Consider the following 20,400-nt stretch of genomic DNA (forward strand, 5'->3'; position numbering starts at 1 on the left):
AGTTTGAGACCGGAAGTTCCGGTTACTGAGCCAGGAAAGTCTGTTTGTCCTAGCGGAAGTTCTGTCAACCCAACCGGAAGTTGGCTACCCGCTGCCTTGAGAGGGTTTGAAGCTTAATTTGTCCCTGGCTCTCCAAAGTGCCTAGGAAGTGACGTGTTGTCATGGCAGCAGCCAATCTGCTGTGGTGTGATGGCACCCCAAACCGCGTGCTGTCCTGGAAGGTGATGTGTTGGGATGCTGCTGTGGTGCCCTGCCCACTGTGTGATGTCAGAGCCCCCCCCCACCTGCTGCTTGATGGATGATGTCACAATTTACAGAGCTACTACCATGCTGTCACAATTCTGACATCATCACCCACTAGGCGAGGTTGTTGCCACCGCTGCATGGTGCCAACTGATCGGCTTACCATCAGCCTAAAGAAGACAAACGTACTCGGTCAGGATGTTGCTGAATCCCCATCAATCAGCATTGACAACTATACGTTAGAGGTCGTCCACCTCGGTCCACCATCACTGACACCCTGTCGTTGGACACTGAGCTAAATAGGAGGATCGGAAAAGCGGCCACAACTCTGTCCAGACTCAGCAAGAGAGTGTGGAATAACAACAAGCTGTACACTCACACCAAAATGCAAGTCTACAGAGCCTGCATCCTCAGCACCCTCCTTTATGGCAGCGAGACTTGGACCCTGTATGCCCGTCAGGAAAAGAGGCTGAATGTCTTCCACTTGTGCTGCCTCAGGCGCGTCCTTGGAATATCATGGAAGGACAGAGTGACCAACACCGCTGTCCTCGAGCAAGCTGGAATCCCAACCATGCACACCCTCCTCAGGCAGCGTCGGCTCCGCTGGCTTGGCCACGTCCACAGGATGAATGATGGAAGGATTCCAAAAGACATCCTGTATGGTGAGCTAGCCTCTGGCAAAAGACCTCCCGGACGCCCCCAGTTGCGCTACAAAGATGTCTGCAAGAGAGACCTCAGAGGGGTAGACATCGAGCTGGACAACTGGGAAGAACTAGCAGACAACTGCAGCAGATGGATGCAGGGGTTACACAAGGCCCTTCAGAAGGGCGAGATGAGGATCAGACAGCTAGCAGAGGAGAAGCGAGTGCACAGAAAGCACACTAAGGACGTGCCAGACACCCACCACATCTGCAAGAGATGCAGCAAGGACTGTCACTCTCGTGTGGGTCTTCATAGTCACAGTAGACGCTGTAAATGAAGTCCTCAATTGAAACTATAAAGGGCGCGATCCATAGTCTATGCAGACTGAAGGATGCCTACTACTATGTTGCCAAAGTCTTCAACTCGTTACCACTGCATCAGCAGGCCATACCCTGGCAGAAGTTACTCTGTTTTGTTGAACTCTGAAAGGTGTCATGCACCATGAGAAGGACATGGGCATCTGTGCAGGGCATGCTGCCCCTGGCTTGAAGTATTAATTAACCCAAATACATGATTTCTGCCTTCAGCACCGCCCCTATAAAATTTGTTTCAACACTAGTGGAGACAAGGATGAGTCATCATGCAGGGATGCTGCACCAACACATCTGAAATATAGGAGACCATAATTGTCTCACAGGCTGGATGCAGGGTAAGTGCTGTGAGACTTGGATCTGACCCACCAATTTGAATGGAAAAATTGGACAGAGACTGCCTCCAGGGAGACAGAAGTGATTTCTTCTGAGTAAAGACGCCAATTCTGTTATGTGCTTTAAAATATAAGGATAACTATTCTAATTTTTCTAAGCATTTTGCCAGCTAAGTATAAACATTAACATACTAGCAATAAAAGCATGAATATGTTGGTAGCCAGTGATAGCACCAAGAATTAGCAAAGAGGAGGCACAATCTGAGAAATTAAAAATACGCACATTTATTGAAAGAAAAGAACAAATGATCCAATCTGATCAGAAAACCTTGGTCTGAGGTTTGCATTTGTTTTATCCCCACCTCCTGGAACACCAGCCCATTCCAATAGTGCACAGTTTAATACTGACATGCACGGCAGGATGGTTTTTCAGGTCTGAAGAAGAGCACTGTGTAAGCTTGGTTTTCTGAAAAAAAAAACTGGTCTCATAAAAGATACTAGCTCACCGGTCTTGTATCTCTGATATCCTAGGAACAACACAGTTACAACTGGGCATGTTACTTATAGTTCAGTGGCACAGGAAATCATAGAGAAATCATGCAAAATCATAGTTTAATAATTAAGTCAGTAAACTGGCTGAAAGGAGGCCTGTGACTTGTGACCTAATAATGTACATTTAAGCCTTCAAAGTTTAGAATTGAGATTTTTTTTTTGTGTGGTTTATTACCAGTGCAATGGCAAAGCCCAAATATTTCCCTAAAATAAATGTCCTTGCTGTTGGAAGTCATCTCCAATTTTTCCTGGGTGTGCACCACTCATGAGAACTAGACAGTAAGAGCTGCCATACTGGGTCTGACCAACTGTCCATTTAGCCCAGCATGCTGCCTCTGACAGTTGTCTGGAGAATGTACAGAATATGGCCATTATGGAAGGCAAGTGATCCACCTGTGTCTCCAAGTACTGCCTGTGTGGTCACTAGAAAAGCTTTGCTGAGTTCTAGATATGCACTTTCCACTTCCCTGCTTGCTGAAACCTTCCCACATCATATTCAGGTGTGTGCTTTTTCAGCTATCTACCCCTCCTGCCAGACTGCCCCACCATTCCCTTAGACTTGTTTCCCTGCTGTTGAAAAGCCTTTCTGATCTTCTGGCCTGTGCTTTCTAACCTACCTACCTTTCCTAAGCCAAAAACTCGACCCGGTGAACTTATGCTGTCTTTTTCTGACTCACTTCTCCACTCCTGGTTCCAAGCCCTAGATGGGCAGAGTTGCAACCAGAAGTACATGTGTAGAGAAGAGTTTTCTTAAAGGAAATAAGAGATTTCTTGTTATGGGAGGAAGCAAGATCAAGAGTTGGGGTAGATGGATCAGGGGTCTTTTAAGGGGGTGAAAAGGGAGGGATGAAGAATCCCACAGTGTAGTTTATCACTAAGGTTTTATGAGAGGGAAGGTTGACAAATAGTGGGTGCAAGAGCCAACATGTAACAAAAATCATGAGACAGGATTATGAGGCAGCTGACTGTTGTAACTGAATAAGCCTTATTTTTATGGAACATAATGAGAATATTTGCTGAAAGGTTAAATCAAGACAGTCCCAGAAAGTGACTGGTGCTGCCCTTGCATAGCTGACTTAGACAGTCCTGAGAGTGCAGCTCCCACCACGTACCTGTGTTTCCCTCCTCAGAACTAAGAATCTGAGATAATTACTTTTTTTCTAGGACTTTAAAGAGTCATTTTTCCTCTGGAGAGAAAGCAGAATCCAGGCTAGTGCAGAATGTTTTGCCCATGAAGTTTAATGTAAGAGGGAAGCCTTATTTTTAAGAAGAAAAATGCTTCTCTATAGTACTTTATAGTCTCTTGTTAGCTCCAAGTTTACTGCCCAGACTATACAGGAATTCATCTATATTCTGTGAAGCCAGCTCATGATGCATCTCTACAAAGTGTAGCAACCACAGGGACGCAGGAAGATTCATTAATAACACAAGTCATACCATGGATGCAAAATGTAGCAAAAGAAAACCGCTAGGAAATCTCTCCAAATTGAGAAACAAAGTGATTGTCGGTTCAGGGGGAATTGTGGTAAGGACTTGTAGTTTGGGGTGATGGTGGTGGTGGTGGTAGCAGGGCCATCCAGGCAGACTTGGTCCCCTCTCTGTGCCTCTGAACAGCAGAAAGAGGATAAAACCTGTAGAAAGGGAGGATGAAGCCAAGAAAAAGTCCTAAATTCCAAAGCTCTATTTAGGATTCTTATAAATGATCCAACACCGTTCATTGTAATAGGAGTTGAGTACAAAAATATATCTGGGTCTCAGACTCTCAAAGAGTCCCATTGAATTCCCTTCTGGTTAATGTGTATTGTTTGATGGATCCAGAAAGCTGAGGTCATCTGGAAATGCTGAGGCCCAAGAGGAAGGATTGTGTATAGCACAGATATATGGTATCAAAACAAAAAGCAGTCAAGTAGCACTTTAAAGACTAGCAAAATGGTTTATTAGGTGAGCTTTTGTGGGACAGACCCACTTCTTCAGACCATAGCCAGACCAGAACAGAACCTTCTGTTCTGGTCTGGCTATGGTCTGAAGAAGTGGGTCTGTCCCACGAAAGCTCACCTAATAAACCATTTTGCTAGTCTTTAAAGTGCTACTTGACTGCTTTTTGTTTTGGTAGTGTATGGATTAGCACAGCTTCTTCTTTGTTACTAGATATATGGTATGTGATATTATTTCTTTAAAAAGCAGCAAAGGATTCATCTGATTTGTTGCCTTCCGTTCTCTGCAGCATTCTTAGGAGAAATATTTTTCTCAGTAAACAACCCTTTGGCTTCTGCTGTAACAGTGAGATATACCTTCAGTGGCTACCCAACACCTGTGTGGTCACCAAAGCATTGTCTCTGGTGTACAACTATGAGGTTAACTCACTGTCTAAGGGGAGCAGAATCTTCCCATGCAAATATGCAAATACACTGGAGGTTGTTTCTTAAATTCTCCCATGGAATTTACATTGATCTAAGACCAGGTTTAAGCTGGTTAAAGCTTTAAGAGCCTGAGAGTTTTCTTCTAGTTTCTAGCATGGTGACAGTGTTAGCTGAAACCATTCCTGTGCCTCCTGGGTACATTTTGTACTCCTGTTGTGCAGAAAGCTCTTTAGGTTGACTTGGTAATGAATGGCCTATTAGGTTACTGTACCTGGATTGAATTTGCCATAGAAACTCAGGTAGTTGTCACCAGCCTGTAACTGATCCAAAAACTTTGAAGCTGCTGTGATGGTCTTGTCTAGTAAATATCCTTGTTCCAATGTGCTCCTTCCTAGACACTCTGAAGAAGAGGTAAGCCTTGCATGCGTTGCTTTCACGTTGGCAGTAAAATAATGTTTCTAGTCAGGGAGAGTAGCTTCAGAAAGCTGGAAAGTAATTTTTTAGGGCAATGGAAAACTAGTTCCATGGTAAATTACTGAGAAGGAAAGAGACAAAGTAAAACCAGAGGAGACAGAAAATGCAGCCAACATATTAGCTTTAGGGCATCACTTACCCCATAGCGTGGAGTAAAGTCGTGTATGGAATCCCACAGGCAACAAAGCAGCCCACAGTCATGCTATTCCTGTTATCGTAGAGTGAGGACAAAGCTAAGGAATCGCAGGTCCTTACAGCTGGCGGATACAACCAACCAGCAAGTTTTGTGCCTTGATTCAAGTGCAAGAAGACATTCTGGATATATGGATTAGTCTGTGATGTTACATATAAGTACAATTTAGGGATGGTCCCCTCTCCCCCAGAGAACTATTAATGTCCCCTTTGATTGGACAGGGTATGGGAGCACTGGTTCAAGTCTAATTTAGTTTGTAAGATCCTTGGGGCTGGGACTGTAATTTTATTTGTCTCCAAAGTGCTATTCACAGCTATAGATCTGGCTAATTGAATAGGAATAATTGTAGAAATATCATAGAGCTATCAAAGACTGTGTGCTGGCACACATGCAGCAGCTGGGTATTATTTTGGGGTGGGAACATTCAAACTCTTAGATAAAAAAATCACCTGTTAAATACAATAATATTAGGATGAGTCTGAATCTGATAAAGAACATTTTAATCCACAGGTTCTACAGAGCAGTCACTGCATGCCAGGCTGTGCCTTACCCAGAAATTTGGATGGTGGTCTATTAGGAAACAGGTTGAGTCTTTTTTCTAATCTAGAGTTCTACCCTTTGGCCTGGAGCTCTCTGTCCATTACTAATTCCTGTGTAAGCTCTATTTGCAGACCAAAGGATGGAGGCCATTGTCAAGCCTGGTGCTTCATATTACAGTACAGTTACATCAAAAATTTATTGGTGAGGAGACTGAGGTTTTTGACTTGATAAAACAGAAAATGTGTCACTATGATTGTCATTGGTACTGAGCAGTGCCTTTTTTATATAAAAAAAAGGAGCCAGTACTCAGCCAGCTCCTTGCCCCACACCCCTAGCCAATCCCATAGCTGGGGCTGCTGCAGTGCCAATACTTGGTACTGACAATTACTAGCACAAAAAAACCCAAACCAAAACAAACCAAAACAAAGCACTGCTACTCAGTGGGTTTATTAGCCAAAGGAATCTTTCCTGGAATTCCTATTTGATGAATAGTCACACAGAAAGATAGCCGTGTTAGTCTATATTGTCACAAAAAAAAAGCAATCATGTAGTACTTCAAAGACTAACAAAATAATTTATTAGGTGATGAGCTTTTGTGGGGCAGGCCCACTTCTTCAGATCTGGAAATAGCACTACTTGCAAATCTGAAGGAGTGGGTCTGCCCCACAAAAGCTCATCATCGAATAAAGTATTTTGTCAGTCTTTAAAGTGCTACGACTGCTTTTTTATTTTTATTTGTGTCACCACCAGAGGGCAGTGAATACAGCAGCTAGTGCTTAAAACCAATATTGTTTGTTTCATCTGGTAAAAAAGAATTTTCTGCTATTTGTGGACTTTTTAAAAGGGGGCACCACAAAAGAGGTTTTCCTTTTGCAATCCCACTGTATCTTGGCCTTTTCTCTCTATTCAGCTGGTATAGGGACATGAAAAGATTACTTGGCTTTGTTGTTGTCACCAAACCTGTCACCAGATGCTATATTCTTCATAGTCTTAATATGGTCATATTAACCAGTCATGTTGCAGGTGCCTGACAAACACTGGAGTGCCTCTGATCAAGTGGTACCAGAAATGGGTGCAATTCTGTACAAGACACTTCACCTCTATTTTTGCTATTGTCTGTTTTTGGTGCTGTTGAAAATGAGAAGGTAGAATTGCTAAGTATACTGAGGAAAAATGCTGTGCAAATTCCTGCCTACAGACAGCTCTTCAAGTGCATCTCACTCCTGACTTGGATTGCCCTGTGCCACTTCAGCCTGTGCCATTCAGTTCTGCCAGGATACTGATCTGCCACGTACTTTGCTATTTCAGGATCGCGCAGTGGTTTGAGCGTTGGCCTGCTAAACCCAGGGTTGTGAGCTCAGTCCTTGAGGAGGATATTCAGGGAGGTGTGGCAAATAGATTGAAAAAGGGATGGTGCTTGGTCCTGTCAAAAAGGGCAGGGGACTGGACACAATGACCTCCTGAGGTCCCTTCCAGCTCTGTGAGATGTATAGCTTCAGGTTTCTTCAGAGCAAAGACTGATAGGCTGAACTGTGCTAAAACAGTGTTCTTTGTGGTGTAAACAAATGCCAGCATGAAGCTAGGCTGTTACCCACCCCACCAAACAATTCACATCCATGACTGTCCCACAGCTCAGCATTTCTATCCTGACCTAAATCTCATATCAGCTTCCTCCATTCCCTGATCAATAGAAGTTAAATTTTCACCTAGGAACATGGCAGCCAGTGTAGGAATTAGTAGCAAATGGAGCAGGATTAAGGAAGGGGAGAATAATGAACGCAATAGGGATACTCAAATAGACAGCACTTCTAGATATTTGCAGGCACAGTTTTGCATGCCTGCCCAACATTTGCAGGAGCAAAAGAGTCAAGTATTTCAATTCAAGTGGCATTTGTGTGTTCAAAGTGAGTAGTCAGACATCTAACAATCTGAATTAGTTACACAGCTACCTGACTTAGGTACACCGGTGCACATGCAAAATATTCCACAGGAAAAATTGCGCACACATAAACACTGGTCTGTGATGTGTGCGCTTTCTGTGTCTGTACTGCTAAGTGAGGCAGGGATAACAGGGTTTGCTGGGAATTCTGTGAGAGAATCTGAGTTTTCTGGCTCTCTAGTCCCATTTCCAGATTTGAGAGGTTCAGATACTTTTCACGTAAACATCTCTTTGGGCTGTTTTCCTTGTGCAGATTTCCAGTGTCCATGTGTCACATTCCATTAATACTTCTGTTTTCCTTTGATTTAAATTTGTGTGGATGGGGGCAAAAGTGACAGTAAAAGCACACTAGTATTTATACTGGGCCAGATTTAGCTGTGGTGCAGCTTTGTAGAGGTCCACAGTATTATACCTGGAAAGTGTTTGGCTTCTTGTACATATGCTGGACAAACAGACTTGCAAAGGTAATGACTACTGTGGAATCAAGAAGCAGAAGGTGAGAGGGGAGGATTCTTATAAATGTTATAGCAGCAACACATTTATGGTCACTGACAGATACAATTAGAGATGGAAAATACCTAGAGAGCATCGCAGCCATACCAGAGCAAAACAGGATTGTTGTCCATGCTGTCCTCTCCAAGGCTTTATTCAGTCAGATCTCAAGTTTCCCAACTAATGGGGCTCCTACTAGTTCCCTTAGGAAACTATTTCATGCCCATCTGGATGCCATCATTGGGCAGTTTCTCCTGATATTCAGTCCACACTGACACATAAAACAGAAGAAAATTGTGCTGTGTGGTTTCTAATAAGATGTATGTCCCTCCCACAGATTTCTACCCTAGGCCCCAGCTCCTGCTGGTGCCACAGCAGGAACTGTAATACTTTAAAACCTTTTAGCTTGCAAAGCCCAGGGATCCTGAAATGCTGATGAAGCAAAGGAGGAAATCAGAAGACAGCAGTTTAATATTCAGTCCATTAGATCACACATTTCCTTGCCTTTCTGTCTCTCTGTGTCCAACTCTGTCAGCCATTCCCAGACAGGAGACACACACTGTTTACCCTAGATCTTGGCTAATGTTGGATTTGCTTGTCTGTGTTCCAGATGTGTATTGATACATTCCTACCCAGTACAATATCCCTGATTTTCTCCCCACCAGAGCTAGTTCCTGGCCGTTCTATTGCTCTGTATTTTGCTGCTTTGACATCTCCTCCCTGTCTGTTTTGATTTGCTCATGTGGGTAGCAGATTTCCTTGCTTGGACTCTAATCCATTTTAAGTCCTTTCAGATGCTAATTCCATCTGTAGGTCCTCAGTTTCAGGTCAGGGTGAGACAGCTATTACTAACACTGTAATCAATCTGCAGTTCTCTTTGGGGTGACAGATTAAACAGGGTAAGAAAAAATAAGCATGAAGCTGACACACAGCATCTTCAGGGGGACTTCCTCTGTTCAAAGGAGACTGGAAGGTCATTTTAGTGGCAGACTGTTGTGGTAAATTGGGAGAAATGAAACTCTGCTAGAATGAATCTCTCTTTATATTGTTGATTGCAACACTTTCACCAGTAAGGTGCCTTTCATAAGTGTTTTGCAAAAAGCATATAGGCTATTCTTCCCCAGTGAAGTGCACCTTGAATGCTGGACAAGGATACAGCGGCTGATCAGACCAAGCTGCCTGAAGGAGTAAAACAAACGTGTGTGTATCAGTGATATGTGCATCTGAAGGGAACAGATGAGAATGAAGAAAATCCTGAAACTTCAGGGATACAAATATGCCCTTTATGACAGCCTGGCTGGTTTGCCTCCGAGGGCCACAGATTTCTGTAAGTCTTTTCTCATATCACAGATTCTTAAAAGCTAGAGCTAGAAAAGACCTCCTGTAGATGGTCACCTAGTCCATTTCCCTTTAGCTAAGGCAGCATTGTTCTCTAGTACATAGTCACCAGTGTTTTGCCTAGTCTCATTTCAACTGGCTATCCTGAAGGACAACTGTCTTTGTTCCTGCTTGTATAGCCCCTCTCTGGGGTCTCCAAACTTCTGTTGCAGAGTTCACTTCAGAAACTAATAGATCTGATATTCGGTTTAAAATTTCCTTTGCTTAATTTCACCCAATTAATCCTAGGTTTATTCTACCCTGAGCACTTTCCATTCTCTTCTGGACATTTTCAACTGTCCAATGCTCACAGACAGTTATTATGTCTCTCTTTTAATTATTGCTTGTTGGTTAGTTCTTTTAATACTCCTCTGAAAGACAAGTAGATATTTGTAGCAGCAGATCTAGATGGTGATTATTAATATAGGTTTCTATTAATGGATCTCACCACCACCACCACCACCACTGTCCTTTTTTCCTGTGAACAAGGTGCTCCCTGTCATCCCTGCGAAGAGAAGGTTAGAGATTTTTGTCTTTCAATTACTTTGACTTTAATATGATATTAAAAATCTTTTAATCTCTTGCTGAATACCAAATGATAAAATATGAGGCAGGCTCATCAGAAATTAAGTGAGAAGAGAAAACAATTTTGTCATGAAAATTGGAATTAGTTGGGTCAATCTGGCCCAATAACAACTGAGTGGAAAAACAACTGAAATGATGATATCATGGCTTCTTTCAGACATAGGCTTCTTCTGGTGATGATTAGCATGGACAGGAGTAGTATTTTGACCATGCATGCAAAAGCAGAAGACAGCTACTTTTTTACTAAAAAGCCCCCATAAATATTATGTACTGCAATTGTAACAGTCCTAGGATATTAGAGAAACAAAGTAGGTGAGGGAATATCTTTTGTTGGACCATTTCCTTTTATTCCTTTCACCAACAGAAGTTAGACCAATAAAATGTTATGTCACCCACCTTCTCTGTCTAAGCCTCCATAAAGTATTTTATCCAGTCCCTTCAGGCAAAATGCTTTTTATTTCCTCTGCAATATTTTGATTGCAAGGATCCTGTCTCCATTAGCTTTTCAGACATGCTGAATGTGTGTTAAATAATGCATAATAAATAAATCTGAGAGTAAACAAGGTCTTCATAGAGAGGGTGGATCAAAAAAGACTGATGAATCTGCATGCAAATTACTTAGCAAGTATCAAAGGACAGTTAATAGGTGTGCCTAGAAATTATTTAGTGAAGCCAGTGCAGCTTCGAACGATCTGAGGATGGACGTTGCTCTGGAGTGTTTAAAGAACCCTTGATGACTACATGTTCCCATTTCCCCTTAAAGATGTCTTCTTCCACTAACCCTAATGGCAAGAGCCCTGCAAATCTGCGGTTATCTGATTTATATCCGCAGGTATCCCTATCCGCAGATGTCAGTGTAGATATCTATGTCTCATTTTTACAGACATGCCTGCAGCTGCGGATATAAATTTGTATTTAGAACCCTGTAGATCTGCAGATGTCCACTTCATATCCATGGTATACATATCTACAGAGGTCAGTGCAGATATCCACAGCTCATTTTTGCTGATACAAATGCGGATATACATTTTGTATCTGTCCATGGTTCTACTAATGGCTGATGAACCTGACACTTCTTTTGTGGTTTGGTCTTCCCCATTAAGTCAATAGGAGTTTCTCCATTTGTCAAGCTGCCTGGAGTGGCTTATAATCTGGAGTGCCTGCCTCAGGGACAACTGTCAGAAAGAGGGCAGATACTGGTAGTATGTTCTATCATTATATTTCACCAAGCCAGTAACACATTTCAGCTCCTGAATCACTATGACAATCTTATCATGGAGACACAGTCTCCTTAGTCTCTTCTCTCTTGCTGCTCAGGCAAACTGGACGTAGTGATAAACAGTGACTTACAGCAAAAATCACAAAATGTTCAGATTGCTTCCAATCACGAGAGACCGGTCACATACCTAAGTTCAGTTGGTACCCCAGATTTTACACCAGAGACAACACCTTTAGCAAATACTGTAGTAAACTTTCTAATGTTTTATTAACTGGTAAAAGGAAGAGAATTCTTTACAGGTTAAAGCAAACAAACATATTTGTACAAATGAGTGGAATCCAAATTCTAAGAGTGACAGTTGTAGTAATGGGTGAACTCAAGCTTCTTTCACGTTGAACTTCGGCATAGCCCTAGGACAGGGGTTGGCAACCAAAATAGCAAGAAGAGCCATTTTTTCAAATTTGGTAAAAACTCAAAGAATTCAAGAGCTGCAATGCATGTGAATATGAGATGGTCCTTGATAAATAAATAACGTCAAACCACACTTTTTATAACTCTTATTTTAAGAACAGTGAACACACAACCATTTGTAATGCGATACATGTTTACTGCAGGACATTCGCAAACTTTTTACATATTCTACGTCCTTACACTTCACATGTGTATTTGTACTACTGTCTTCCTGATCTTTATCTCTGAGGGACATTGGGGGAGTTATCCAACATCTTGAGATCATATATTGTTTGCTATTTAGATATGAATTATTCATTTTTGGGCTTTTAGACGTTCACGATTTATTGAAAATAATCAGGAGGGTTTGTTTGTTTGTTTGTTTTACTTTGCAGTTATAGTGCAGGGAGCCACAAAGAAGTCCTTAAATTCCAGAGCTGCAGTTTGTAGACTCCTGCCCTAGGGGAACTCTGGCTTCATTTTGATGTCTCTGGCCTGTGAGAGTTCAAACAGCAAAGGATGGAAACTTTCCTATATCTGTGTTTTATTTCCTACACTCAGCCTCCAAGGGCATGGGATGAGCTTTCTTGTATTTTACATTTCCCAGGTGTTTTAGGGCCATTCACTAACTATTTGTATTGTATGAAAACAAAAAGCAGTCAAGTAGCACTTTAAAGACTAGCAAAATAGTTTATTAGGTGAGCTTTCGTGGGACAGACCCACTTCTTCAGACCATATCCAGACCAGAACAGACTCAATATTTAAGACACAGAGAACCAAAAACAGTAAGCAAGGAGGACAAATCAGAAAAAGATAATCAAGGTGAGCAAATCAGAGAGCGGAGGGTTGGGGGGAAAGATCAAGAATTAGATTGAGTTAAGTATGCAGACGAGCCCCTATAGTGACTCAGAAAGTTCACATCTCGATTTAAACCATGTGTTAATGTTGCGAATTTGAATATAAATGTCAATTCATCCGTTTCCCTTTCTACAGAGGAGTGATAATTTCTTTTCAGTAACACACATACCTTGAGGTCACTGACAGAATGGCCCATTCCATTAAAATGTTGACTAACTGGTTTGTGGATCTGGAGTGTTTTAATGTCTGTTTTGTGCCCGTTGACCCTTTGTCTAAGGGAGTTAGAAGTCTGTCCAATATACAAAGCATCTGGGCATTGTTGACACATGATGGCATATATGATGTTAGTAGAGGAGCATGAGAAAGTGCCCGTGATTCTGTGAGTAACCTGGTTAGGTCCAGTGATGGTATTTCCAGAGAAGATACGTGGACAAAGCTGGCAGCGGGCTTTGTTGCAGGGAAAGGTTCCAGGACTGGTGTTCCTGGGGTATAGACTGTGGCTGTTAGTGAGGATCCTCATGAGGTTGGGAGGTTGTCTGTAGGAGAGAACAGGCATGTCACCCAGGGCCTTCTGGAGTGTAGCATCCTGATTAAGAATAGGTTGTAGGTCTTTAATAATTCGCTGCAGTGGTCTGAGTTGGGGGCTGTAAGTGATGACCAGTGGTGTTCTGTTCTTGGCTCTTTTGGGCTGATCTTGGAGTAGCTGGTTTCTGGGTATGCGTCTGGCCCTGTCGATTTGTTTTTTTACTTCTTCTGGTGGGTAGTTCAGGTTTATGAATATTTGGTAAAGTTCTTGTAGTTTTTGGTCTCTGTCAGTTGGATCAGAGCAAATGCGATTATACCTAAGAGCTTGACTGTAAACAATGGATCTAGTCACGTGTGCAGGATGTTCCTGGATGGCTCATGTGATTTCAATAGTTCTTTTGGATGGGAGAAATACCCTTCCTATCTGAGTTCAAAGTTTAGAGCAAATATTTTCAAAGTTGTAAAACAAAACTCATGTATTTGTTGGTAGCATGGCATATAGACATTACAAGTAAGATAAATGCATGCATCAATTTACAAACACTCTGTAGATGCTAAGCACAAACTACATTTTTATAAGGCCAATGGCTATGCTGAGCAACACCTAAGTGAACTGGTCTCATCTCCATCTGTGAGTTATCAGTTCTTGTCATGCCTGCAGCCTGAGCAAGAGCTGGCACCTGGCCTGCCAGAATCACACCATTGACTTCAATGGATGTGGAATCAGATTCTTTCTTCTTACTCACAAATCAGTTCTTTCAAACAGCCTCTTCTTAAATTCTGGGTTTACTCTTCTTTCTACTGGAAGTGGACCAGTGCTGAATAAAGGGTGTTGCAGCTTACCTCATCTTGGCCAGATAAGTACGAGTGCAGTGTCCCCTCCCCCATGTGAAGCCCATGAGTGCTCAGCCCAGCTGTTCATAGAGGGTCTGGCAAATTCTAATACAGTTGCTTTTGGAGTGCTTATGGTAATGAGAAATATTTATTATAGTAATCCAGGGGTCAGCAACCCCTGGCGGGGTGCCGAGAGCAGTACATCAGCTGATTTTCATTGGCAAGTGAGATGGGAGCTCATCCCCGCCTCTCCTCCCCCATGCAGCTGGGAGCTTGGATTAACAAAAGACCAGCTAATTCTACCAACTACCGCTTAAATGGGAAAACTCTGCATCTTCATTTATTAATGAAGCTGTTGTAAGCAAAACTATTAGTGACTTTAAAAAGTACGACAGGCACTTGGACTGTACATAGAGGTCAAAATGTCAAATTTCAGCACTCTGCCTCGGAAAGGTTGCTGACCCCTGTAGTGATCTCATTTCAATCATTTGTGTGACCTGGTTTTTAATGTGAATTAGCAGAAATATGAAACAATGGTTTTACTTGTGGGTAAATTACAGTTATTTGCTTCCAAAGGAAAGGGGTGAGATTACTGACATTTAACAGACAGGCTGGACAAGGGATGTACTGGCTCACACTGTGTTAAGGATCAGGCCTGCCAAATCACTTAAAGTTGCTTTCTGGTTCCCTAATTAAGTTAGTGCCCCTAACAGCATTAGATTAGAAGGTTAAGGAGCAGTTTGTAGGGAGGGATAAAAAAAATCGCCATAGCCTGTCATGGGCATTTCCTTTCCAGATGGATGAGAACACAGAGCAGACTAGAATTCCCACCTGACAGTATCCTACCTAAATAATGCCAGCCAGACATAATGTGCTTACTGTGTGGGAAACAATTTCAAAACTTTTTTTCTTCCTTTTTCCAGTTACAACCATGCCAGCTACCAATCAGGGGTGGCCTGAAGACTTTGGGTTTAAAATAAGTGGAAATGGTCCTTGCTACATCCTTGCAGTAGAAGAGGGCAGCAGTGCTCATGTAGCTGGTCTTCAGCCAGGAGACCAGATCCTGGAAATAGAAGGACAGCTTGTTTCCTCCATGAGCTGTGAGACTCTCATCAACCTTGCGAGACAGTGTGAGAATGTGCCTCCAAGCATTGGGGTGGTCTCACGCATCCAGCGGATGGATATCAAGCCTGGCCCTGATGGAAGGTTTGGTTTCAGCCTGATGTGTAACAGTGGCAACCCCCTGCAAGTGGAGAGTGTGACTCCAGACTCCCCTGCTTCTGGATGTGGAATCAAACCAGGAGATTATGTGCTGGAAGTCAATGGGATACCAGTGACGGTTTATGAAGCAGCATCTGCCATGATCAAATCCTGCCAAGGGAAAGCTCTGAAACTGGGGCTGCTGCGGCTTGGGCGGGTGCAGAGATGGGCTAGCAGCAGTGTACGGGGATTCATCCAGAGTGCTGATGCCATCCACCAAGAGAGGAAACAGAAGGCTCAGGAATTCAGCAAGATGGTAAAGCCAAGCATGCAGTGTCTGGGAATCAGGAGATTTGAGGCCAGATTTTGTTTTCATTTATACCTATGCAAATCAGTTTGATCCTAATAGAAGTCAGTGGAGTTACATTAGGATAAAAGTTGTGTTAGTGAGAGTGGAATCAGGACTCCTGGATTCGGTTTCCAGCTCTGCCATTGACCGATGTGATGGTGATGACAGGCTAGTCACTCCCCCGTTCTGTGCCTTATTTTCCCCAGGTGAGGGTTGTGAGAATGAATGCTTGCAAAGGTATTGGAGACCTTTGGATGGAAGGCAGAAAAGAAGAGCCAAATCATCTTAATTTTTCACCATTAAAGCAAAGCTATTTTCAAGCAATAATCTATAAGGCTAGATACCCTTCTTTTCAGTATCTAAATATCCATTTAAAGTTTTATCATATCAGCCTTTAAAAATTAGCTCTTACTTTGCAGCAAAGGAAAAAAAATCAAAGTAATTACAGCTTCATTGTGTTCCTGATGGTTACCCAGTGGGTAATTTGCCACACTCATCACCTCTTGCTAATTATAAATTTGATCAGGGTTGTTTCTTTAATCTTCAGATTTTCCATTTCAAAGTAACCTTTTAAAATACAGTTATGAAATCACCGGGTTGGGTTTGTTGATCCCCAAGCTGATAAACATTAAGATATTAGTGAAGAGCTGTGTCATTATCAGCAGGATCTCTCTCTTCAGTCAAGCTTTAAATTAAGGGTTCACAAATATGCTTTTAATTTATGATTCCAAAGACAGTCCCACTGCATGTTAGACAGATATCTCCCAATAATAGGGCACCAGCAAAAGGATGAAGATGTTGGCCTGTTTTATATTGTCTAGTGGAACTAGATTACACCACTGTAGTATTTCTTGGATGATTGTCATTTAAATTTATAAGGCAAGCATAGTGATTTTGGAAATGCTTCTTCCGCATGCAACTGTCCCTCTAGGTCAGCGGGGCCATTCATGGAAGTGGAGATGGATTTAGTAATGCAGATGTGATTGCATCTCTTTGTAACTTTAGTCAGTCAGTGCTGCTTGCAAACAGCAACCCCTATACACACTTTTTCTGTGTCAGTTCAGCCAGCCTCTTGCTCCCCTGAGTGTTTTGAGTGGAAATGAGTTTGTAGAGCTTTGTGGGTTGCTGTTATAGGAATGGGAGTGTAATGGCTCAGAAGTTTTAAGTAGACTAATTTTCAACAAACTGCAGAAGGTAATAAAACTCATCCTTTATCAGTAAATGCTTCTTCAGTTAGAGCTGCTAGTGTCAGATTTGGATAGAATAAGCCAAAAGCTAGGGGGATGCTTCAGAAGCTCATCTGCATGCATTACCCAGAATGTATTAGTAACTCACTTCTGCTTCACAACATTGTTAGGTCAAGACTCTGGTCACCTGCTGAAAGGTTTAAGGGTGCTTGTGGTGTCCCTGGGGTCTCTGCGGTGTGTGCAGAAGGCTTTTCTGACACTGATCTGGAGACCATTATGTTATTTGAGTCTCTAGAATAACAGCACTCATAGAGGGGGTTGGGTGATTCAAGTGGCAGTATTGATATTGTCATGGCTAGCCATGGTGTGGGCATGAACCCAAGTCGTCCCTGAACTACTCCTGACCCAGGGGCTTGAAATCTGCACCCAAACATTCCCAGTGTCTCAATCACTGATCCAGGATCTATCTGTTCCTTTTGTGTTACTGGATTTAAGATTCCAGTCTGGTCCACTTGGGACAGCTACAGAAGTGGAAGGGAGGAATATGTTCAGAGATGTGCTTCATCATGTTTTGGTGGTGTTTCTATGTATTGCAGCTAGTTTTACCTGTGCTATGTAGCTGCCTGAGCTCTGTGTTTCAGAGGTGGGGTGGGTTTTTGCCGAGACATAGTAACAATATTTAGCCTTTCAGTTCCAGGACACTGTCTCTTGTTGCTATTCGTGGAGCATCCAGGTGCCTGATTGGCACCATACAGACAATCATAACAATGAAAAAGACCTGAAAAATTTGCCATGTAAACTGAAGCCAAGTGATTGATGGCTGCTGAGCAATGAATGAAGTGATTGTTCCCAATCCCCTTCCCAACAGTGGGTGACCACATTGTTGTTTGTACCGTTAGGCCCTTTTGTTGGAAGTCTCAGCATAGAGGTCAAGGATGGAACAAAACATGGAAAAAGGAATATCCCTCTTATCCCAAGTCACAGCCTCTACAGGTTACATTTATATGCCTCAGTAAGACAATGCAAGGGAAGCTTGTCCTGCCAATGCCCATGCTGTGCCTGCTATGTGCATAAACACAGGGGCCCAGCTGAGAATTGCAGGGTTAGAGATGCATCACCAATCTATTTTACTGATTCACATGTCTTTGTGGGGAAGAGGGGAGAAAGAGGAGAGGGGAAAGTATCTGGAGCATGTGTGCAGGAGATGCTTTGGTAGCTGTGCTCCATCCCAAGGTTTCTTCTAGGCAGGGGAGTCTTTACCTGGCTGTATTGCTGGATTTGTGGCTGCAGGTGGTAGAGGGCACCTAGGATTCTGACCCAGAATTTCTGTTTTTTGACCAGGTTTTGTAATTTCTTTTGAGCCAAATCTTGATGTCCTAGCTCAGGAAAATCTTTAACAAGAGACCTCAGGATCTGGCCCACTGAAAATACCAGGTTCATTGTAAACCCTGCACTGGCACTTGAGAGGAAGGAGCATGTGAGTCTGTAGCCTGTGTAACTGCTGCCTTTACTGCTCTAGATTTAATAACCTTGAAATGTCTGCTGCTTACTGGGGATTTCAACAGTGGTCACGTGAAGGCTTTTCCAAATTAGCAAGTACCTTGTGGTTTGTGATGTAGGTTAGAAACACCTGTGAGATGTGACTGTGGAGAGCTCCAAAGTGGAACAAGGGTCAGGAGGCAACAAATCCTTTTCCTTCTCTTATGTAAAGGTTTCTGTCACCCAGCACATGTCACTCTCAGAGGGGTTTTATTTTCTCCTTGTTTTAAGTATTTTTGTGGAGTGGTGAGAACCCAGTCTAAGGAAGAATGCATTCCCTTTCTTATGCTGGAAAAAAGAGGGAATGAGTTCTCTGGCAGCTAGTTCCAACCAGCGTTTGTAATGTCTGCTGCATTTGGGGGTCACTACATGGTCCACAAATCCTCCACCAACGGAAGAGCACCAAAAGAGGAATGGGAGCTAAGGAAATCTTAGTTTTCTGCACTTGGCATTTGTTGTATCTGGAGAACATATGCCTACTATGTCAACTCTCTGAAGTGATCAGTTCCAGGATGGGCAGATGGCTCCAAAGCCAGCTTGTGGAGCAGGGTGCAATCTTTTAGGTAACTGTAGTAATAGAGAGGCTAGAATAAGACCTTGAACTCAGCTGTTGATTCCTCGCATTCATTTATATATCCAATACAGGATCTTTCAAACCTTTCTCAGGGTCATGAGCCTCTTGCCAGTGTCTGCTGTAGGTCAGAGTATGCGTAACTGAGTGACTGAAGGCTAGCTAAGATGCACTGAGGATAGTATCCAGACTCTTCATTAAGGTAGAAGAAGGGAACTCATAATCTCAGTCACGAAGCTTGGTGTACTAACAGTGGTACACGCCCTAGTGACTGGGTACGAGACATGACCCCTTCCCACTTTCTGCACCAAGGCAAGAGCGTCTCAAAACTTAATTTCATAATTTTTCTGCAGCTTTTCAAGAATTAATACCAACAGAATGTCACTCTGTGTAATCAAGCAGTAATTAAAGCTTTAGGGTAGAAATGGAACTGTTCAACTGTGTTGTATGACCTACACTGCAAATGAATGTTATCTGTGAATGCATGTGTGGGGGTCTGTGCTTATGAAGTAGGAGAATTTCTAATCTTGCTGTTGATGTAAATTTCTCACTGACAATCATGTGACAAATGACAGCTGTGAAGTCTTAGGCCATCCTGAGTTTGTGTCGCTGTCTCCTAAAACATCGTTTGAGGATAAAGGGTGGGATTGTTTGTTTTTAAATAAATTGTTCCTTCTCTTTTGGGTTGGTCCAGGTATTTCAAATATGTTTGTATTTCTATTGAGTTTCATGTCAGTTTCTTCCTCTTTTAGTGTGTATCTTGCTCCCTCTCCCTCACAGGTTGATGAAATTCTCAGCGATCAACCAGAAGTAAAAGAGAAAGTTTTCACCATCTTGAAACAGTATGCAGCAGAGCGGAAGGTGGAATACTTGGCTTACACCCTTTCCATGATTCTCACCAAAGAATCCCATCAACTCCTCATTGACAATATCAGGTACAAAGCTATCAGTAACTATCACATTATCACACAACTAATTAATACATGGGACATCTAGGTGGTGGAAGTGAATATTGAGGAAAGGTACTGGATTGTAATTACAGAGATAGTTCCAGTCTTTCACTGCAATGATCCACTCCACAAATATTTCACTTTCTTGATTTGCAAAGTGTCGGACATGCAGAGTGACTCTCAGCTGAGAATATATTGTCTTGAATCCTACCCAGAGGAGCAGATTCCTGAATGAGACCAGATCAGCTTTGCTAATTCACAGCTGAGGCTAACTCAACATAGCGCAAGAACAGATTGACATTCACACATTGTTCTCCATGGGACCTGTTCAGTGGTGAGTTCAGTAGAAAATCTAGCACCCTGTGACTAGTGTTTGTGTCCCCACCTTGGGGTGCAACATTAGATAAACTCCGGTTAGTTTGTGTCTCCAGTGCTGGAGCCCCATGGACCTATGATTGCAACTAACTGACGTTGTCCTGGAGCTCAAGTGAGGGGGTTGTAAATCAGTGCAGAAGGCCTGAATTCTTTCCAGTGTGAAGCTCATCAGGACACACTCATTTGAACCACTTACAACAATCACTGCTTTCAGATAGGCTCTTGGTTCATATCCCACCT

The 20,400-nt window shown here is 42.6% G+C and overlaps 1 protein-coding gene across 2 annotated transcripts in view; it reads left to right on the forward strand.

Moving 5' to 3' along the window:
• The first annotated feature begins 9,377 nt into the window (after positions 1 to 9,377).
• GRID2IP (Grid2 interacting protein) overlaps positions 9,378 to 20,400 on the forward strand; it is an 80,757-nt gene continuing 69,734 nt past the window's right edge. Inside the window, exons 1-3 of one of the 2 annotated variants that reach the window (XM_075011246.1) lie at positions 9,378 to 9,468; positions 14,913 to 15,505; positions 19,616 to 19,770. In XM_075011246.1, the coding sequence (XP_074867347.1) occupies positions 9,378 to 9,468; positions 14,913 to 15,505; positions 19,616 to 19,770 (839 nt within the window). Of the gene's footprint in view, positions 9,469 to 14,912; positions 15,506 to 19,615; positions 19,771 to 20,400 lie in introns of those variants that run through there. The other variant, XM_075011247.1, reaches the window with a different exon arrangement.

The sequence above is a fragment of the Carettochelys insculpta genome, chromosome 16, assembly GCF_033958435.1.
Source record: "Carettochelys insculpta isolate YL-2023 chromosome 16, ASM3395843v1, whole genome shotgun sequence".
NCBI classification, from domain to species: domain Eukaryota; kingdom Metazoa; phylum Chordata; order Testudines; family Carettochelyidae; genus Carettochelys; species Carettochelys insculpta.